Raw genomic sequence first — 19,591 nt, 5'->3', positions numbered from 1 at the left:
AGAAAAGAGACAAGACTGAGGCTGGTACAGCTGACAACAAGACGAAGTCAAATAGTCTAGGCAGGCAACAGCAAGGCAGAGAACGAGGTGAGGCTGATAAATTAAACTGCATTTGTTTCAAAGGTCTGACAAGTAAGGCAGATGAACAGATGATATCTGCCTTTTTGATTGTTATATCTGATTGTCATATCTCTATTTCCTGTGCTATTATCCAGTCTATCCCTAAGTGGTCCTATTTCCATCATAGCCTTTGTTTTTTGAAATAGACATACAAATGCCCAATGCAGTTTAATTTCACAATGTAGGATAATATAATTAACACAAGACATCTTCAGTGCGTGTCCTGATTATTTGCTCAAGTGAACACGAATTAATTTTCTTCACCTGGATATTATTAAAAACAATTGCTATACCATAATAATAATGATTCTAAAAAGACTGGACATGATAAACACAGAAGGGTGTTCCCAATGAACGGGAAGTCCAGAAGCAAGAGTCACAGTCCAAGATATAGTGTAGGACATTTATGAGAATACTTAAATAAGGAAAAATTTCTTCACTCAAGTGTGCTGTGCCAGTGGAATTTTCTGTCTGAAAGCAATTGAGACCAAAACATTGAACATTTCCAAGAAGGGATAAGATATAGTTCTTAGGGCTAAAAAAAAAATCAAAGGGTATGGGGAGAAAGTAGGAACAGAGTACTGAATTGCATGATCAGCCATGATCATATTGAATGGTGAAGCAAGCCTGAAGGGCCAAATGGCCCATTCCTGCTCCTATGTCGTATGTTTCTCTGTTTCTAATATTGGCACAAGTCATCAAAAGCTGGCTTATCGGTGTAAAGAGCCCAATGTAAGTTTAAAGGACAAATTAAGAGTAGTGTAAAGTAAACTTCTTTTATCCTATTATATTCAGTTTTGGGGATCCTACTTTCAAAAGCATATCACAACATTTAATAAAGTTCAATAAAGAATAATGATAGTGATACTAAGGGTGGGGACTGAGCAATAAAGACTAGATAAACTTGCATTACAGAGCCTGAAGACAATTTAAGGTGTTTTAAATGCTGTAGGAATCCAGACCAATGCATTATCTTAGAATGTGAACAATGTGAATGGAAATATACATCCAAGAAAAATAAACATTTTTCATATAAACAGTTGAAAGAACATGGAATATGCTGTTAAAGGAAGCTAAGTACGCCATTTCAACTAGGTGCTTAAAATTGAGAAAGCCACTTATTTAGAAAGCAAGGACATCAAGAATATGTAAAAAGACAGGAAAATGGGAAAATAGAAAGCACTATCAGAACTAGAATTTAAAAGTATTGGCACTTAGAAAAGTCTCCCAATTTAGATTTTTAAAAAATATGTACTCACCTCTTTAATTAAGAGTTTAAACACAGAAGGCACTTTGATTTTAACTTCGTTCATACCAAAAAACAGTTTCCTGCACAGAAATAAAAGTCAAACATAAAATTTAGCCTTGTAATAAATAAGTGTCCATAAGTTCTCTAACCAACGCACAAACACGATTTATTTTCTGTTCATTTAAAGCTCGTTTTAAAGAACTCAAGGCCAATTTAGATTCAAACACTTTGGGTGCATACCGAATACACCATAATTGACATAAAGAGAACTTTTTTGCACACCTCAACTCCAGTAGGTGTAATTTTTCAACTTAGAATAACCCCTCACAGAAGAAAGTTCTATAAAATGTTTTCAAAATTAAAATATACAGATAGACAAAACAAATGTTATATCTGTACATTTGATAATTATTGTCCAAGTGTTCAGATAATAATTCACAGAATAAATAGAGTTCGATAGATGAAGCCAGTTATGCATCATTAAGCTACTTTATATTACAGTTAATGACAGGTCATCAATCTGAAATGTTAACTTTGTTTTCCTCTATCCACAGATACTACCCAACTTGCTGGGTATTTTCAGTAATTTTTGCCTTATTTCAGATTTTCAGCATCAGCAATATTTTGCTTTTGTATAAATTAATGAATATCCAGTTCATCTGTTTCTGCCAGGGTATTTTCAAAAGACAGGAATACTGTCAGAGGCACACATGAATTCCTAACTCTTTGAAGAATACCATTGATTTTTATATCAACTGAAATGTCAGAATAGATATCATCACAAGCAGCACATATCACAAATAAGTTAAATAACACAAATGAGTTGTGTCAACATTTTTTAAAAAAACAATTACAGGAATTCTAATAAATTGTTCCTGGAATGTGGGTGTCACTGGCTCAACTAGCAGATATTGCCCATTGCCAAGTGCCGGGGGGGTGCAGTTAAGAGTCAACCACATTGCTGAGGTTCCAGAGTCACAAGTAGGCCAGCCAGGTAAGAACAACAGATTTCCTTTCCTAAAAGGAATCATTGCCCTCAAATTTTCAGTGCATACTCTGAAGTACTACAATGTTACACGTTTATTATTTTTCTAACTGCAGCTAATGCATAGTGCAGTAATAATTTGATGAATTAGACAGTACAACTACATGAAATGTAACTAAGATGATTTAAAGCAATCTATGAATGCAAAAGTAAAATACAATTGAGCATGTTAACACAAAAGCAAACCACTGTTGTGTTAAAATAATTCAAAGAAATAAATCTAATTGTTAAACATGTTGAAGACAAACAGTATCGAAGTATAAGTTTACGAATAGATGATTTACCGATATTCCTCGAGTTCTTTACTCAATCCTTTACTATGTTGGCCATGAATAGCAGACCATGAAACACCCTCAGCCAGTCCCCTAGGAAATTAAAATGTGATTGTAATTTCCATAGTTAATGAATTCATTAAATAGTTAAAACATACAAATCTTGTAATTAGAGTTTAAAATTGTTCAATCCACAACCTCATGGTGAAAATTTAGCACTTTATAGAAAAAACATAGGTCAGTTCAAACTACTAAACCAAGTAAAATTACTGTAATCTGTATAATTCTTGAACAGTGAGATGTTTATGATCACCCCCTTCAAAGTTAAATGATCTTACTTGAGGTCTTTAAAATTTTGTAAGAAGCTGTTCCAGAAGTATGTTATGCTGTGGTGTACAAAATAGCGAACCTGAAATCAACATTGACATTAAATTTAATAAAGCATGAAGTTAAATAGTGAAACTGAGACTTGTATAACAGTTTTAAGGCAAGAAAGTATCGAGACACTTCAAAAGTATGCTAATAAAGCAAAATTAAACACTGAGCCACACAAACAATATTAGGGCAGAAGGCTCTAACTTTGATCAAAAAGGTATGTTTTAAGGCTGTATTTCAAGAAGAAGGAGGGATACAGGAGGATAAATTCCAGCTTGAATCTGAGGCAGCACGATTCCCCCAGTGGTCGAGCAGTTAAAATGGAGTATGCAGAAGAGGCAAGTGTCAAAGGAGTACAAATATCTCACAGTAATATGGGTCTGAAGAAATTAGAGGCAGAGAGGAACGAAACTGAAGAAGGTCTTGTGGCACAATTGTAGCCTCTAAGCCAGAAGCTTCAGGTTCCAGTCCCACTCCAGGTTTTGATGGCCACTGAAGGTGTATTTATAATGTGGCTTAACAGATTGACGGCCAGCCTGTAAATTATTCCAACACACCAACAGCTAGTTCTACATGTAGGAGAGCTTCCTGGCCAGCCAAGCTATGGTTTCCAGCCCCAGATAAATGAAGGTGGTTAGTGACAAGACCGACCTCTGGCTGTTAAACCAGCTGTCAAATCCAAAATGATGATTGATACCAAGGTGATCTATTATCATTGTGGTGATACATCATAATAAGGGAAAAGCTGATAATACAGAGGGGTGAGGCCATGAACAAATTTAAAAACAAGAACACAAATTTTAAAATAAGGTGTTGCTGGACAGAGAGTCAATGTAGATCAGTGAGCACAAAGGGTGATAGGTCAACAGGTCGCACTAAGAAAGAACACATTTTGCAGAGCTTTGGATGTTTACAGTGGGCAGAACAAGAGACACTGCATAGGAACATATTTGAATAGTAAGTCTAGCAGTATTGGAGGGATGAATGAAGGTTCCAGCAGATGAACTGAGGCAGCAGAATAGAAAGAAAACAACTATAACAATATCAAATGCACAACAGTGGAGCACTGAAAGTACATATTCTTAAATTGTTAAGATTCTTCCAATAAAGGTAAGTAAGCATGTAACATGCATACAACTGACAGATTAGGAAAAGGTATTCATCGAGTAGTGGCTTGTGTTATTATCTAGTAGGATCTGGAAGGAATGCCTAAAACCAAGCTGAATTTGGGAACAGGTAATAATTATGTCTTAATTAAGAAGACTGGGTATAAATTCATATATGTGGATACAAGTAATCAATGTGTTGGAATGAGTTGGTGATTGAGGGCGAGGGAAGAATGATGGAGCGAAGAGGGGAAAGCACGAACAAAGGGAAGGAAGATAGAGCAAAGAGAAAGAGTGAGGGGAGAGTGAGGAGGAAAGAGCGAGTGATGGGGAGTGGGGGAGGAAGGAGGAGAGAAGGGAATGTGTGTTGGATGGACAGTAGGAATGAGATGGGGAGTTTGTGGGTGGGAAGGAGTAAGTGAAGAGGAGTATGACGGTAAGGAAGGGAGGAGTGAGTGGCACAGTAAGAATGTGTGAGAGGGAGAGAAAGGGTATGTACAAAAACAGAAGTTGCTGGAAAAGCTCAGCAGGTCTGGCAGCATCGAAGAAGAAAAAAAATCAGAGTCAACACTTCAGACCTGGTGACCCTTCCTCAGAACTGATGGTAGCTGGGAAAATGTTGGTTTATATGCAGAAAATGGGGAGGAGGATGGGTAGGGAGTAAACGTTAGGATAGAGGCCGAAGAGAGAGAAGAGCAGTTGGATAGACAAAGGAGTTGATAACGAACAGGCTGGGAGGGTGAATTAACAGTTAATGGGGACTGTTAGCGACTAACAATAGGTAGTGGTGTAATGGCAGACTATGTGATATCAAGGCCTGGTGTGTGGGGTAGGGGGCTAGGACATGGGAGAGTTCAGGCCCTAAAATTATTGAACTCGATATAGGGTCCAGAGGGCTGCAGGGTCCCCAAACGGAAAATGAGGTGTTGTTCTTCCAGCTTGCATTGGAACACTGCAGCAAACCAGTGACAGAGCTGTTGTCCAGGGAACAGGCTGGTGCGTTAAAGTGGCAGGCAACAGGTAGCTCAGGGTCAGAGCAGAACGAAGATGTTCTGTGAAGCAGTCACCCAGTCTACGCTTCGTTTCCCCAATGTAGAGGATACCACATTGTGAGCAGTGAATGCAGTAGACTAAATTGTGAAAGTGCAGGTGAAGTGTTGCTTCACTGGGAAGGTATGTTTGGGCCCTTGGATACTGGGGAGCGAGGAGGTAAATGGGCAGGTGTTGCACCTTCACCGATTGCAGGGGAAGGTGCCATGGGGCTGTGGGGGGCTATTGGGAGAAAGAGTGGACCAGAGTGTCCCAGAGGGAACGGTCCCTGCAGAAGGGGGACAAGGGAGGAGAGGGGAGTATCTGTCTGGGGGTGGCATCTCGCTGGAGGTGGCGGAAATGGCGTCTGATGATCTTCTGGATGTGGATGCTGGTGGGATGGTAGGTAAGAACAAGGGGAGCCTATTGCTGTTGCAGGAGTGAAGAGAGAGGGCTGAGGGTAGTAGTGCGGGAGATGGTTCGGACCCGGTTGAGGGCCCTGTCGACAACGGTGCTGGGGAATCCTCGGTTGAGGAAGAAGGTGGACATTTCGGTGGCTCCCTTGTCGAAGCTGGCCTCATCTGAACATACGCGAAGGAGACAGAGGAACTGAGAATAGGATGGAGTCTTTACAGGAAGCTTGGTGTGAGGATGTATTGTCCAGGTCAGAGAGAGTCAGTGGGTTTACAGTGGATATTAGTGGCCAGTCCATCCTCAGAAATGGAAACAGAGATGTCGAGGAAAGAAAGGGAGGAGTCAGGGATAGACCAGGTGAAAGTGAGGGCAGCATGGAAATTGGAAGCAAAAAAAAACAAAAACAAAAAAAAAATTCAATGAACTTCTCCAATTCCGGACCAGAGAGGGAAGCAGCACCGACGATGTCATCAATATATCAGAGAAAGAGTTGTGAGTGGGGGCCAGAATAGGACTGGAACAAGGTATGCTCCACATACCCGACGAAGAGACAGGCATAACCGAGACCCATGCGGATACCCATAGCCACCCATCTGACTTGAAGAAAATGAGAGGAGTTAAGAGAGAAGTTGTTGAGGGTGAGGACCAGCTCAGCCAAGTGGATGAGGGTGGTGGTGGGAGGGGACGGTTCAGGTCTCTGCTCCAGGAAGAAGCGGAGAGCCCGAAGACCATCTTGGTGAGGAATGGACGTGTAAAGGGATTACACGTCCATGGTAAAGAGGAGGCGGCTTGAACCTGCAAACTGTAAGTTTTGAAACAGCATTAAGTGTCAGAGGAATCACGGATGTACGTGGGCAGGGATTGGACCAGGGGAGAGAAGACTGAGTCAAGGTAGGAAGAGATGAGTTCTCCTCTACAAAAAGGGGAAAAAGAAGCACAGTCTGGGTGACTGCTTCGCAGAACATTTACATTTTGCTCACAAAAAAGACCCTGAGCTATCTGTTGCCTGCCATTTTAACACACCACCCTGTTCCCTGGCCAACATGTGTGTCTCTGGCTTGCTGCAGCGTTTCAGTGAAGCTCAACGCAAGCTGGAAGAACAACACCTCATTTTCCGCTTGGGGACCCTGCAGCCCTCCGGACTCAATACTGAGTTCAATAATTTTAGGGCCTGAACTCGCCCATATCCTAGCCCCCTACCCAACACACCAGGCCTTGTTATCACATAGTCTGCCATTACACACTACCTATTGTTAGTCACTAACAGTCCCCATTTACAGCTATTAACCCTCCTAGCCAGATTGTTATCAACTCCTTTGTCTATCCAACTGCTCTTCTCGGTCTATCCTATCGTTTACTCCTTACCCCATCCCTCTCCTTATTTTCTGCATATAAACCGACTTTTTCCCAGCTACCATCAGTTCTGAGGAAGGGTCACCAGGTCTGAAATGTTGACTCTGATTTTTTTTCTTCTTCGATGCTGCCAGACCTACTGAGCTTTTCCAGCAACTTCTGTTCTTGTTCCTGATTTACAGCATCTGCGGTTCTTTCAGTTTTTATTTAGAGAGGTTATGTATGTGGGTGTGGAAAGGAGCGAATGAGGTGTGTATGGATGTAGGAGAAGAGTTGGGAGGAAGTAACAGATTTTGTGTGTGCGGGGAAGGATTAGTGCTAGACAGAGGAGGGGAATGTGTGGGAGGGGCGAAGTGAGAGCAGGAGTAATGACACTGGGGAGGAAGGGAGGGAGAGGATGTGTGTGCACGCGCATGTGTGTGTGCGTGTGCGCATGTGTGTGCGCGTGGGGTGTGGTGTGCAGTGTGTGTGTGCGTGGGGTGTGGTGTGCAGTGTGTGTGTGCGTGTGTGCGCATGTGTGTGTTGAGAGAGACAGACAGACAGACAGCCGAGTGAGAACGTGAGAGAGAGTTTGGTGTGGGAGGAGAGGCAAGAGTGTGAGAGAGCATGGAGACTGAGTTAGCCAGACCCACCCACCATTCCCCTTTTTCCTCTTCCACCCAAAACCAATGAGGAAAGCAGACTGGGAGAAAACAAACCCAGGCTGAAAGGCATCCTGCTTACAATACGCTATTTCACACAAGTTCCTTGAAGGCCATATTGGAATGTTTACCATCGGAGACAAAAGAAATGTCAGTGTTACATTAACCGGACTCCTAAGCAAGCTCTAGTCCTCTTCCCTTTTGATGGACCCGGGTGGTGGTGGTGGTGGGGCGCTGGTCTGTCTCAGTTTAGGTCTACTTCTGAACCGAAAGGATTGCGAAATAATTTTATTAATTAGTTCTGCTGCTTAGGACTTCAAACTGGCATTTTTATTAATCACACATTTATTTAAAATATCAATTAATTGTTTGGAGGTTTTTTTAAACTCATGCTTACTGGTCTGCAAAACCTCATCTTTATGAGGGAAAAATTGAAATGTGGTTCCCCACATGAAAAGGTGGGCAAGCCTGCTTTAGTAACAATGTCTAGTAAAGTAGATTTGCTCAGTACTGAAAAAGATACAGAGATTTAGCATGTGGCAAGGAAATGGGTTACAGTAGACAACTCCAGTCAAACGTTAGCACAATTTGCATGGGCCCAATTAGCCTTTCCTATGCTATAAAGAAATGATTCTATGATCTCTTCTTACCAGCATTCCTTCAGACTCTGCTATTTTGCCTTGGTCGATAGGGAGCCTACTTGTGTCATTTTCACGTCCATTTTCCACCGGTTTACTTATTTGGGGTTCCAAATTCTCCATTGGATCTGTCCCAGGTGAAAGTAGTTTGTGAACCTTTGCCCGAAACCATGTCTTAAATTCATCCTTAGAGAAAAAAGATATTTTTGAAAAGCTCCGACCTAAAAGCTTTGACATGAAGTAACTTATTAACTTAATAATATTTTTAAAAGATGTCTGTAAACAAAGCAGGTTGCTATCAAGACACAATGGACAAATAGCTTCTAGAGAGGAAAAGATGCTCCACGTGTTGCAAACCTCCTCAATTCTGTCTGATCAGCATTTTCTGCTGTTAACTTTGCATCAAACTCTGTGGTTTTCATGAAATTGCTACAAATGCATGAACTGTCCATTAAAGTATCCTAAAAAAAAACTTAAAAATAACAGCATAAATGCCCTTTCAACTAAGTGATAATTATTAATGATTTCCAATTAAATTTTCCACGTCCAGAAGAAAAATTTATAAATGCAGTGCAAAAACAAAGTTGCTGGAAAAGCTCAGCAGGTCCGACAGCATCTGTGAAGGAAAAAAAACAGAGTTAACGTTTCGGGTCCTGTGACCCTTCCTCAGAACTCAGACCTGCTGAGCTTTTCCAGCAGGTTCCGGATTTACAGCATCCGCAGTTCTTTCAGTTTTTATAAATGCGGTGCCTTGTTACTTCAGGCTGTGAAACGTTTTAGATATTAAAACCATAAAATTTTAAAAACATTATTCTTCCCTACCATTGTGCGTATCTTCACTCTCTCTAATCTAATCTTTTTTTCCTTTCAGAGTTTGTCTAGAATTCAACAATACCAATTCACCCTCCTGTCTTTTCTTTGTTCATTTCTAAATCCTTAAATCTCACTGGTTAACAAAATACAATGCTGTCACACTGTACAAGATACCTGATGCCTTGTTATATTTTTGAACTGTCATCAGCTGCAATTCTAGAGTCTTTCCGGTCAAAAGCTTATCACGCATCAAAAAAATCTAAGTTACTATTCCAGTTGGAGGTTTTCCTGGTTTTAAGAGATCTAAGAAATTCTGAGGTCTTGAAAAGTGCTACATAAATGCAACTGGATCCAGTGACAATCCCCAATCCAGCAAGGCAAAGACTCACAAAGAAAAATAAGGGAAATCATGAACAAAAAGTGAACTGAGGAAGCTAAGGAGCTGCAACTTCTTGTCGGCAAGTACAACATCCAGGCTTTCTTCAGTGCCACCAAGGCAATATATGAACCCAACATCCTTGGCCACAATCTGGTGTTAAGTAAGGATGGAATCCTTTTGAGACACAGGATACACCAGTTTCCAGTGGAGAAAAGTTTCAATGAAATTCTAAATCACAATACAATCATCGACAAGGAAATGTGAGAAAATCCCCCAATTCCCCCTCAAAGCTGATCATAGATCATAGAATCCCTACAGTGTGGAAACAGGTCCTTCGGTCCAACAAGTCCACACTGACCCTCAAAGCAACCCCCTATAACCCACCTGATCTACATGAAACACTACAGGCAATTTAGTATGGCCAATCCACCTAGCCGGCACATCTTTGGCCTATGGGAGGAAACTGGAGCATCCGGAGGAAACCCAGGCAGACACGGGGAGAATGTGCAAACTCCACACAGACAGTTGCCCGAGGGTTGAATTGAACCCGGGTCCCTGGCGCTGTGAGGGCAGCAGTGCTAACCACTCAGCCACCGTGCTACCCCTCAGATCTTGTACTCCCACCTAGTATGGCAGAAATTGAAGTTGTTATTAGATACACGATGAATAGAAAAGGGACAGGAGTAGACAGCATCCCAGCAGAGATTTGCAAACTTGGAGGACCAAAGTTTGCCTGTCATCTCTGTCAACTGTTCTTGAAAATCTGAGACAAAGAAGAAATCCCTGATGATCTCAGGGATACTGCCATCACCGCTGTCCTTCAAGAAAGGAACTACCATGGACTCTTCCTACACTCCACCACTGGGAAGTTCATCACCCAAATCCTCATTAGGCATCTTCTCACAGTCTGAGGAAATCCTTCCTGAAAACCAATGTAGTTTCCAACTGTAATGGAAATACGGACATGATTTTCACTGCTTGACAAATCCAAGAGAAATGCTAGAAACAATACTGACCACTCTAATGGTCTTCATCGACTTGACCAAGGCTTTTGACTCAGTCAGTCATGAAGTGCTATGGAAGACTCTGTCAAGGGACTGCTGCCCAGATAAATTCATCAACATCCTCCGTCTCTTCCATGACAGGATGTCAGCTAAAGTAATATGACAGAATTCTTTGAGGTCAAGCAGAAATTGTGTCACGGCCTCACCCTTTTCTTCCCTGCCATCACCATCATTCTTCATCTGGTCAAGGGCAAGTTTCCAGTGGTGTGGACATTGTATACAGGATGGACGGAAACCTTTCAACCTCAACCAGTTAAAATCCAAGAAGAAAACAACACTGATCTCTCGTGTAACTTCAATGTGTGTATGACAATGTCATCTCTGCTCTCTCGGAAGAGAAATTTCATGACTCACTTAATGTTTTCGCTGAAGCATACTAAGAATTGGTCTCGGCCTCAACCTCAATAAGACTCAAATCCTTTACAAACCTGGCCAAGGCCAAGTTCTGGTCCATCCCTCTATTATGATCAATGGAGAAGTCCTCCCAAACTTCCCTTACCTGAAAAGCTACCTCTCATCCAAATCTGACATCAATACAGAGATTCAACATCACATCTAATCGGTGAACACTGTCTTCTGGCACCCAAGGATGAAAGTCTTTGATGGCTGTGACATCTGTTCTGATAGCAAGATCCTTGTGTATATGGCAGTCAATCTTCCAACTTGTTTATATGGGTCTGAAACTTGGACTACGTATAGATGCCACTTCAAGATCCTTGCGAAGTGCCACCAACGTTCTTTGAGATGGATCCTTCCCCTCAATTGGATTAACAAATCAGCCTCCTTGAAGTAGGTAACAGCACCAGCATCAAGGCCATGATCATCCACAATCAACTCCACGTGACAGGCCACATTTAGGATGCCTGAATGCTCACTACCAAAGCAAATTTTCCACTTTTTTTGTTCTCTTCATTCATGGGATGTGGACATTATTGAGCAGGTGAGTACTTATTCCGTATTGCTAATTGCCTAGAGGGCAGTTGAGAGTCAACCACATTGTTGTGGGTCCAGAGTCACAAATAGGCCAGTCCAGGTAAAGATGGAAGATTTCCTTCTCTGATTGGCATTCAAGAACCAGCTGGGTTTTTCCTACAATCAGCAACGGTTTCATTGTCATCATTAGACTTTTAATCCCAGATTTTTTTTTATAAATTGAATTCAAATTCCACCATCTGCAATGGTGGGATTTGAATATGTGTCCCCAGAATATTACCTGGGTCGCTGGATTATTAGTCTAATGATAATGCCAATAAGCCATTGTCTCCCATATTCAGGGGAAATCTTCACCCAGCTCAAGGAAGACACTCGTATGAAAAGAGGACAAAGGAAGCATTCAGAGACTGCTTTAAGGCTTCCCTCAATAAATGTAACATAGACATCAACAAATGGAAGAGATAACAAAGTATGGAGCTGGAAGAACAAGCAGGCCAGATAGCAAAAGAAGAACAAAGAAAGCTGACATTTCCGGTCTTGTTCAGAAGAAACCTGCTTGGAGGAAACTCCTGTACGAAAGGACATAATTCTTCAAGAGCGTCCATCAGCAACAGGAAGTACGGAAAAGAAACTGGAGAAAGGAATGCTAACAATTTCAGTCCAAGGACTACTTCCACCTCCCTGCCATACATATGGTCTGAGATGCAGCTCCAGGATCAGGCTCATTGGCTTCACAAGGACTCACAAAACCCATGACCATTAATATGGAATTTCCTAGGTAAACAATAACATTCATTAGCAAGTGGTTGCCAACGACAAATTAAAGTTTATTCTTTATTTGTCACAGTACGAAATTTGAACATATTTGGAATCTCTACTTCCTCAATAAGTTTTGTAAATAAAAGAAAGTCTCCAAATTCAATATCAAATATTATAAACCCACAATTCAGCCACTGCAATTTGACACAATGTAAGAGAACACTGAACGACTTAATGGTGAAGTCATTCAAACATCATAGTTAATTCCTATTAGCTAAATTACAGAATGGCACGGCCAGAAATTTGTTTGCCCTTCAAGTTATTCAGAAAAATAACTGGACAGGAAACTGCTAGAGGTTGAAGAAAAACATTTGAACAGTTCAGCTCTCTAAATACAACCAAGGAAAATGCATATATTACAAAAGTTCAGACTGTACAATTGCATTTAGATATTACAGTCACAGCTCTGGGTAAAAATATCAAGTCTGGGCTAGACGTTTGGAAAAACTTGAAGACTGCCAAGTAAGTCCTTTCATAAGTGCGTCAGAAGATGCAAAACGAAACTCACTGGATCAATATAATTATATATTCTGAAATATATAAACATTTGAAGTGTTCTTTTTGTTCAAAATTAAATCTTAACAGAATTACTAGTTGGAGAAAAGTAATGGCAAGTGATTTTCAGAAAGCACTTTGGTTAATTCTGGGTATGATGCCACACAAGTAGCAAGATATGTGATAATCACAGGTCAATGGTATCATGTAACATTGAAATTTCGACAAGAAATTCATATACACAGTTTTACAATACAAAAGGAAGAAAGGGTTTGGGAAAATAGTATATATAATACCAAAATACAAGATACAGGTAGATTCCAGCTGACATTGCCCATGTGCAATTGTATAACACAGCTAATTTACTTCAGAAGCTCGCTCAACAATTACCGAGTTCATAGGACTCAAATATATAATAGCTGGCACAGCAAAATTGACACAGCTTTTTAGATTATTCAAAATTCATGAAATTGGAATTAAGTTTTGTTTATAAGTTTACGTTTAATGGAATATTTTTGAGTCACAGGCACAAGAGAAACAAACCTTCAATTACATAAAGCACAAACATCGTAAGGATAAATTTTATATATTTACCTTGGCTATACGTGCTTATTCTCTAAAATAAAATTCAGACCCTTTACAGACAATGTTAATGTAAAGCACTGATGCTGCATTCTCCAAATACAGAGCAACAATGTCTTCAATTAGTACATAAGGTACCTTATCATCAATTATTTATAAACTATTCTTGAAGATGCCTGAGCCACATTGCCAAATTTATGTTAAATTCAGTGCTTCCATTTTATGGATCTGTAGTGTCCATTCTGACTTAATTTAGCATGTTTTATATGTTTCAGAAAAATAGTAGCCTTTCTGACAGCTGCCATCAAAAAATTCAAAAGGCCAGAGAAGAGGGCACTGAGTACAAGTGCATACCTCACCCATGAACTTCCCTGTCTAGTGATGCTCTGCAATTACAAAGCTGAAAAAAAACTTCTTTGTTAAGAACTTCTGTCTCATGGGGGGATCTTCAGACTAATCCACATTTGACAAACTGCTCTAAAACCCTGCTCCCATTTCAACAGCTATAACAAATACCACGACAACACTGGAGACAATCTACAACTGTCTAAAATAATCCACTAATTCTAAATCAAAGAACCTAGTTAGCTCGTTTGCGATGCCGCATGATGCTAACAGCGTTTATCCAATTCCTGCAGCAACTGAAGTTACCATGAAGGACTCTCCTACTCAACCTTTTCCCACACCTAAGGCTAGTGACTCTCAGGTTCAACCACCACCAGCCTCTCTCTATTGAGCAAGCAGCTTGTAAGACTCTGGTGACTTTGTCTTTTTCAAACAAAAGAACTCACAAAACTTAAATAAAAGTCAATTAGTTCAATTTCCCAATGTAGAGTGATGTTTCAAGGTGTAAGGTATTTATAACAGCTTGAGAGGACAGATAGGATGGACGTCTGGATGATGTTTTCACTTATGGTGACAGATGAAAACTAGAGAACATAATTTAAGAACGAAAGCTCTTCCCTTTATGATGGAGATGAGGAAATATTTTTTCTCGCTCAGAATCATGCAATGGTAGAATTCTTGTAAAATATAGTGGAGGCTGAGTCTTTAAAGTTTATTAAGGTTGAATTACATTGTCTTTTTGATAGACAAGGGCATCAAGGATTATGGGATTTAGGCAAGAAACTGGAGTTTAGATCACAAAGAGGTCACAGCAATGATCTTATTAAATGGTGTAGTAGATTCAAAGAGCCAAACTACCTACTCCTCACTCTAAGCCCTAATTTTCTATTCCAAGATCCAGGTCTGCTTTTTCTCCAAAAAAAGCTAAATCAGTTCCTCATTGGGCCATACACTGCACAGCAAGTTTTGTTAAAATCTATCACTTTTTTGAGATATGAAGTTTCCAAACTAACAAAGAGAGGCGAAAGCATTACCTCCACCTTCCAGTGGCAAAAGTAACTAGCAATGTCAGGGGCCCATTTAGCAAGGTTAAAAATAAATGAATAATTGTAAGCACCAAACAATAGATTTTGGAATACATTAGTTCTAAGTGCCCTTTTTTGCGTAAAATTTAATTGAATTGGGAGCACATCAAGGAAAGTGTTGCGATTTGGTGCACACAGCCGCCAAGTGGCCCCAACTTGTAACCATATAATCATAACCACTGTCATTTCAAAACTGAATCGAACATATGGAAAAAGTTAACACACAAGTGCAACCAAAGACATAACAAAAGAAAACAAAGTTTGAAAACAGGGAACAGCAATATAATAAAATCTCTAACTCCTCTGCAAGTTAAAATCAAGTACGACTTCATGTAAACTCCGAGGACTAATTGAATCAGGAAGCACTGATGTATTTTACAAGATTTTACATTCCATTTTAAATTAAAAATATTATCTGTGCACATTATTTCCACAATAATGTCCACATATACTTTTATAATAGAAACTATCTAATAAAGTACATCAACTATATTCTTCCCCTCACAGAAGCTTGTGGATAAAGGATAAAACGGCTGTGAAATCTTTCAGCAGAGTTTCATAGATTGGACTAGATGTCATGAAGCAGTCAGTAAGTGCAAATGCAAAGTTACAGTTTTAAGTTGACTAAATCATCTATAAATATGGAGTGAAGAACTTTGAAGTAAAAAATGTAAAAAAAAAGGCTAGTGGTAACGTAAATTTGATAAGATATAAAAAAGTGTGTACATAAATAGCTTTACATTTGGTCTTGGGGCAAACACAAACAGTTTTGACAAATCAATGAAATAGTGACCTTCAAGTTACAAGCTCCAAAACCTTGTGAGATACTACTGTTCCTACAAGAACCAAAGCAGGGTGATACAGGAAGGAGAAACAAGCATAGGAATAAAAGAAAGGTAAGCAAAAGTGAAAGACAGGAAAAACAGGGGCAAAGGAAAACAGAGACATGGTGTAAAATAAAGCTAGAATGACTAAGTTAAAAAGATAAGTCTCAAAACTTGTATCTTTATGCACAGAGCATTGGCAATAAGGTAGATGAACTGACGGCTCAAATAGATATAAATAGTTATTGGGACAAGTATAGATTTAGCACAGTTTTGGTGGTAGAGACACAATGGCTGAAGGGCCACTTCTGTACTGTATTATTCTATGATACAATGGTGATTCCACAGACATGGCTGCAAAGTTACCCAGGATGGGCACTGAACATCTATGGACATTCATTATTTAGTAAATGCAATAGTGAGGAAGGATATTAGCTCAGAAAGTCATGATATAGAATCATGTATGTCCTGTACATAAAGAGTAGCTCAAGTCCAACTCGGCTAATTACCACCTCGTTACTGTAGGGCTCTGGTTTACAACCAGTTATTTGCTGATTTTTAGGTGGTTCGAACCACCCCCACACCCCTGGTTCTGACCCTGGACTTATTTAGGAATGTGAAATGAACAAAGCGGTAGACAGGTGTTTCAGGGCAAAAGAATCTTTGTGTTTATTAAATACAAAAGGTAAGTATAATACAAGAAATAAAGGCAATGCAATAAACAGTGGTGAAATTGACACAATCAACTATAAAGAGGATAGTAATAAAATACATTTTAAACACTATTAGAAGCTAAACAGCAATTTTGATCACAGAAACTTTAATCAGGCTTTCTACCCTTGGGGTCCCTGCACTGTCACCACTTGCCTTCCCCTCCCAGCTAGGTAGGTTGGAATGTTTGGGGTCTCAGGAGTTTCAGCTCACCACTGAGGAAAATACATTTTTAAAGTGCATCTGGTTGCTGAGATCCTTGCTATTGGTTCTCTTTGTTCAGAGCAGGCCTGTGTCTGGAAGCTCTTGTTCGGATAGCACTTAGTTGGCTTCCTCTTCTCAGATATCCCTTGTGGCGGTGATGCTCTTGGTTTGTCTTCCTGATCCAGCTTCTCTGTTCGGCCTCTGTGGTTCTTGGTTCTGAAGCTGCTTGTTGGGGCTGGAGCCTGTGGGGAAACTTTCTGCAGAAGCTTGTTGTTGAAAAAGGCTCTCTCCTCCCCAGATCAGAGCTAGCAGTTATACAGACCATGTGCCTCATTATCTCCTCTCACATCTGCACTGTCCATTGGGTTTCTGGTATTCCCATTGAGGCCAAGTGGCTTCCTGACAGTTAAGTATACATTTAAATGGATTCCAATTGAAGTTGAATGCCCAATATCTCAGTGAATGAATATTGATCAAAATTCCTATGTTAGGTAGCCCAAGGTGTAAAAGTTAGTTTCAGTCTAGAGTGTTATGTCTGGTTGATTATTCCCTTGAAGTAGAGGTATATATTGGAATCCCAGCATGAACAACAGTCCCAGACTGAAATCATTCTGGCCATGAGTGTGTTTGTTGCAGCCCGAGCTCAGAATTTTGTCCAGTATTTCAGATGATGCGGATTTTTGCTCAACCCTACATTACTCTACTCTCGATTATTAGTAAAGTAACAGAAAGTGTGATCAGCAGTGCTATCAAGTAACAGCTGTTCACTGACACCAGTTTGAGTTCCACTCTGCTCCTGACCTCATTACTGCCTTGGTTCAAACATAGTCAAAAGCGTTGAATTCCAGCCACGTTCAACTAACTGTGGTATCAAGGAGACCTAGCACAACTGGAATCAATGCTAATCAGGGGTAAACTCTCTGCTCTCTGATTTCTGATGAAGGGTCTAGGCCCGAAACGTCAGCCTTCCTGCTCCTATGATGCTGCTTGGCCTGCTGTGTTCATCCAGCTCTACACCTTGTCATCTCTAAACTCTCTGCTGTTTGGAGCCTGACCTGACACGTAGGAAGATGGCTGTGGTCGTTGGAGATTGGTCATCTCAGCTCCAGGACATTTCTGCAGGAGTTCCTCAAGATAGTGTCCTAGGCCCAATCATCTTCAGTTGTTTTGTCAATAACCTTCCCTTCATCATAAAGTCAGAAATGGTGTTGTTCGCTGATGATTGCACAACTTATTGCACCATTTGTGATTCCTCAGATATTAAAGCAGTTCAATTTTAAATGCAACAAGATGGGGTCAATATCCAAGATAACAAGGTGTAGAGCTGGATGAACACAGCAGGCCAAGCAGCATCAGAGGAGCAGGAAAGCTGACGTTTCGGGTCTAGACCCTTCTTCAGAAATATCCAGGCTGACAAATGGCAAGTAACATTCATGCAACACAATTGCCAAGCAATGTCCATCTCCAATAACAGACAATCTAACCACCACCTGTTGACATTCAATGGTGGTGTCATCACTGAATACCTGGCTATCAATATCTGGGAGTTACCATTGACCAGAAACTCAACTGGACTTCCACATAAATAGAGTGGCTACAAGATCAGGTCAGAGGCTAGGAATACTGAGGGGAGTAACTCAACTCCTGACTCTGCAAATCCTGCTCATCATGTACAAGGCACGAGTCAGATGTGTGATGGAATACTCTCTACTCCCAATGCTTATTAGCATCAGTGTGTCTATCTACAAGATGCACTACAGAAATTCTCCAAAGATCCTTACGCAGTACCTTCCAGACCATGACTACTTGCATCTGAAAAGACAAGGGCAGCATATATGTGGAAATACCGCACCTGCAAGTTCCCCTCCAAGCCACTCTCCATCCTGAATTGGAAATATATGACTGTTCCTTCACTGGATCGATAACCTGAAATTCCATTCCTAAGGGCATTGCACTACATGGACTGCAGCAGTTCAAAGCGGCAGCTCACCACCACCTTCTCGATATCAACTAAGGATGGGTAATAAATGCTTGCCAACCAGTGATGCCCACAACCTACAAATGAAAACTAAAAATCCAAATGGGTGGAGATGAAAAAAACACTAAGGAGCTGAACATGTTCTTGGGGTTTGTATACAAGCTCACAAACAGTAATGGAGATGTAAGAGAAGGCAGTAAACAAGAAATCAGAGATACATGCAACAAGAGTACACCTGCAATCATGGATGACTTTAATTTTACATACATATCACACAAAGCAAAATAGCAGCGATATTGTGGAGTAGGATTTCCTCACTTGCGACTGTGCTAATTTTTAAGCCCAATACATTAAGGAATGAATGAGAAAACAGAACGTTCTGTACTGTGTACTGAGCTGCAACAAAGCATTAATTAACAGTCTTGCATGAGGTTCGTTTGGGAACAGGAACTATAATTTGATAGAATTTCTCAGAAAGATGGACAGTAAATTAGTTGAATATAAAGAAGGAAACTAGGAGGGTATGAAAAACAAACTGGCATGGATGGATTGGGGACCCTTGTTAAAAGGCTTATAGAGGTCTCCAGCACAGAAAAACACCCTTCAGCCCTTCAAGTCTGCTCCAGTCACAAACAGCCATCGAACTATTCTAATCCTTTTTCCATAATTTGGCCCTTAGCCTTGTTTGCTTTGGCACCACAAGTGTCCATATCAATACTTCTTAAATGTTATGAGGGTTTCTGCCTCTATCGCCCTTAACAAGTAACGAGTTCCAGATTCCCACTATCCTCCAAGTGAATAAAAGTTTTCCTCACGTCTCCTCTAAACTGCCCTCCCTTTATCTTGAATCTATGCTCCTGTTCATTGATCACTGCACCAAGGGAAAACATTTCTTCCTGCCTACCCTGTCTACGCCCCTCATAACTTCATACATCTCAATCATATCCCCCCCTCAATCTCCTCTGCTCCAAGGAAAGCACGTGGATAATCAATGGATCACACTTAAAGAATGTGCACGTGAATTAAAACAATTATTCATTCCTGTTTGTTGCTAAAATAGGACAGGTGTTTCAATCATGGCTTACAAAAGAAATTAGGGCTAATATTAGATCTGAAG

At 40.4% G+C, this 19,591-nt stretch overlaps 1 protein-coding gene across 5 annotated transcripts in view; it reads right to left on the bottom strand.

The window, feature by feature from the left end:
* The window catches only part of atp13a3 (ATPase 13A3), a 129,628-nt gene that overhangs the window by 92,767 nt on the left and 17,270 nt on the right, over positions 1–19,591 (bottom strand). For all 5 annotated transcript variants that reach the window (XR_007263487.1, XR_007263488.1, XM_048604250.1 and 2 more), the window contains exons 4-7: positions 8,255–8,428; positions 3,025–3,095; positions 2,699–2,779; positions 1,380–1,449 (exon numbers count right to left, since the gene is read on the bottom strand). Coding sequence is in view for 3 of the 5 variants with exons in the window: in XM_048604250.1 (XP_048460207.1) it covers positions 1,380–1,449; positions 2,699–2,779; positions 3,025–3,095; positions 8,255–8,428 (396 nt within the window). In the remaining 2 variants the exon portion in view is untranslated. The remainder of the gene's footprint in view (positions 1–1,379; positions 1,450–2,698; positions 2,780–3,024; positions 3,096–8,254; positions 8,429–19,591) is intronic.

This window comes from Rhincodon typus, chromosome 13 (genome assembly GCF_021869965.1).
Source record: "Rhincodon typus isolate 14 chromosome 13, sRhiTyp1.1, whole genome shotgun sequence".
NCBI classification, from domain to species: Eukaryota; Metazoa; Chordata; class Chondrichthyes; order Orectolobiformes; family Rhincodontidae; genus Rhincodon; species Rhincodon typus.
This window is presented reverse-complemented; position numbering and strand designations above follow the sequence as displayed.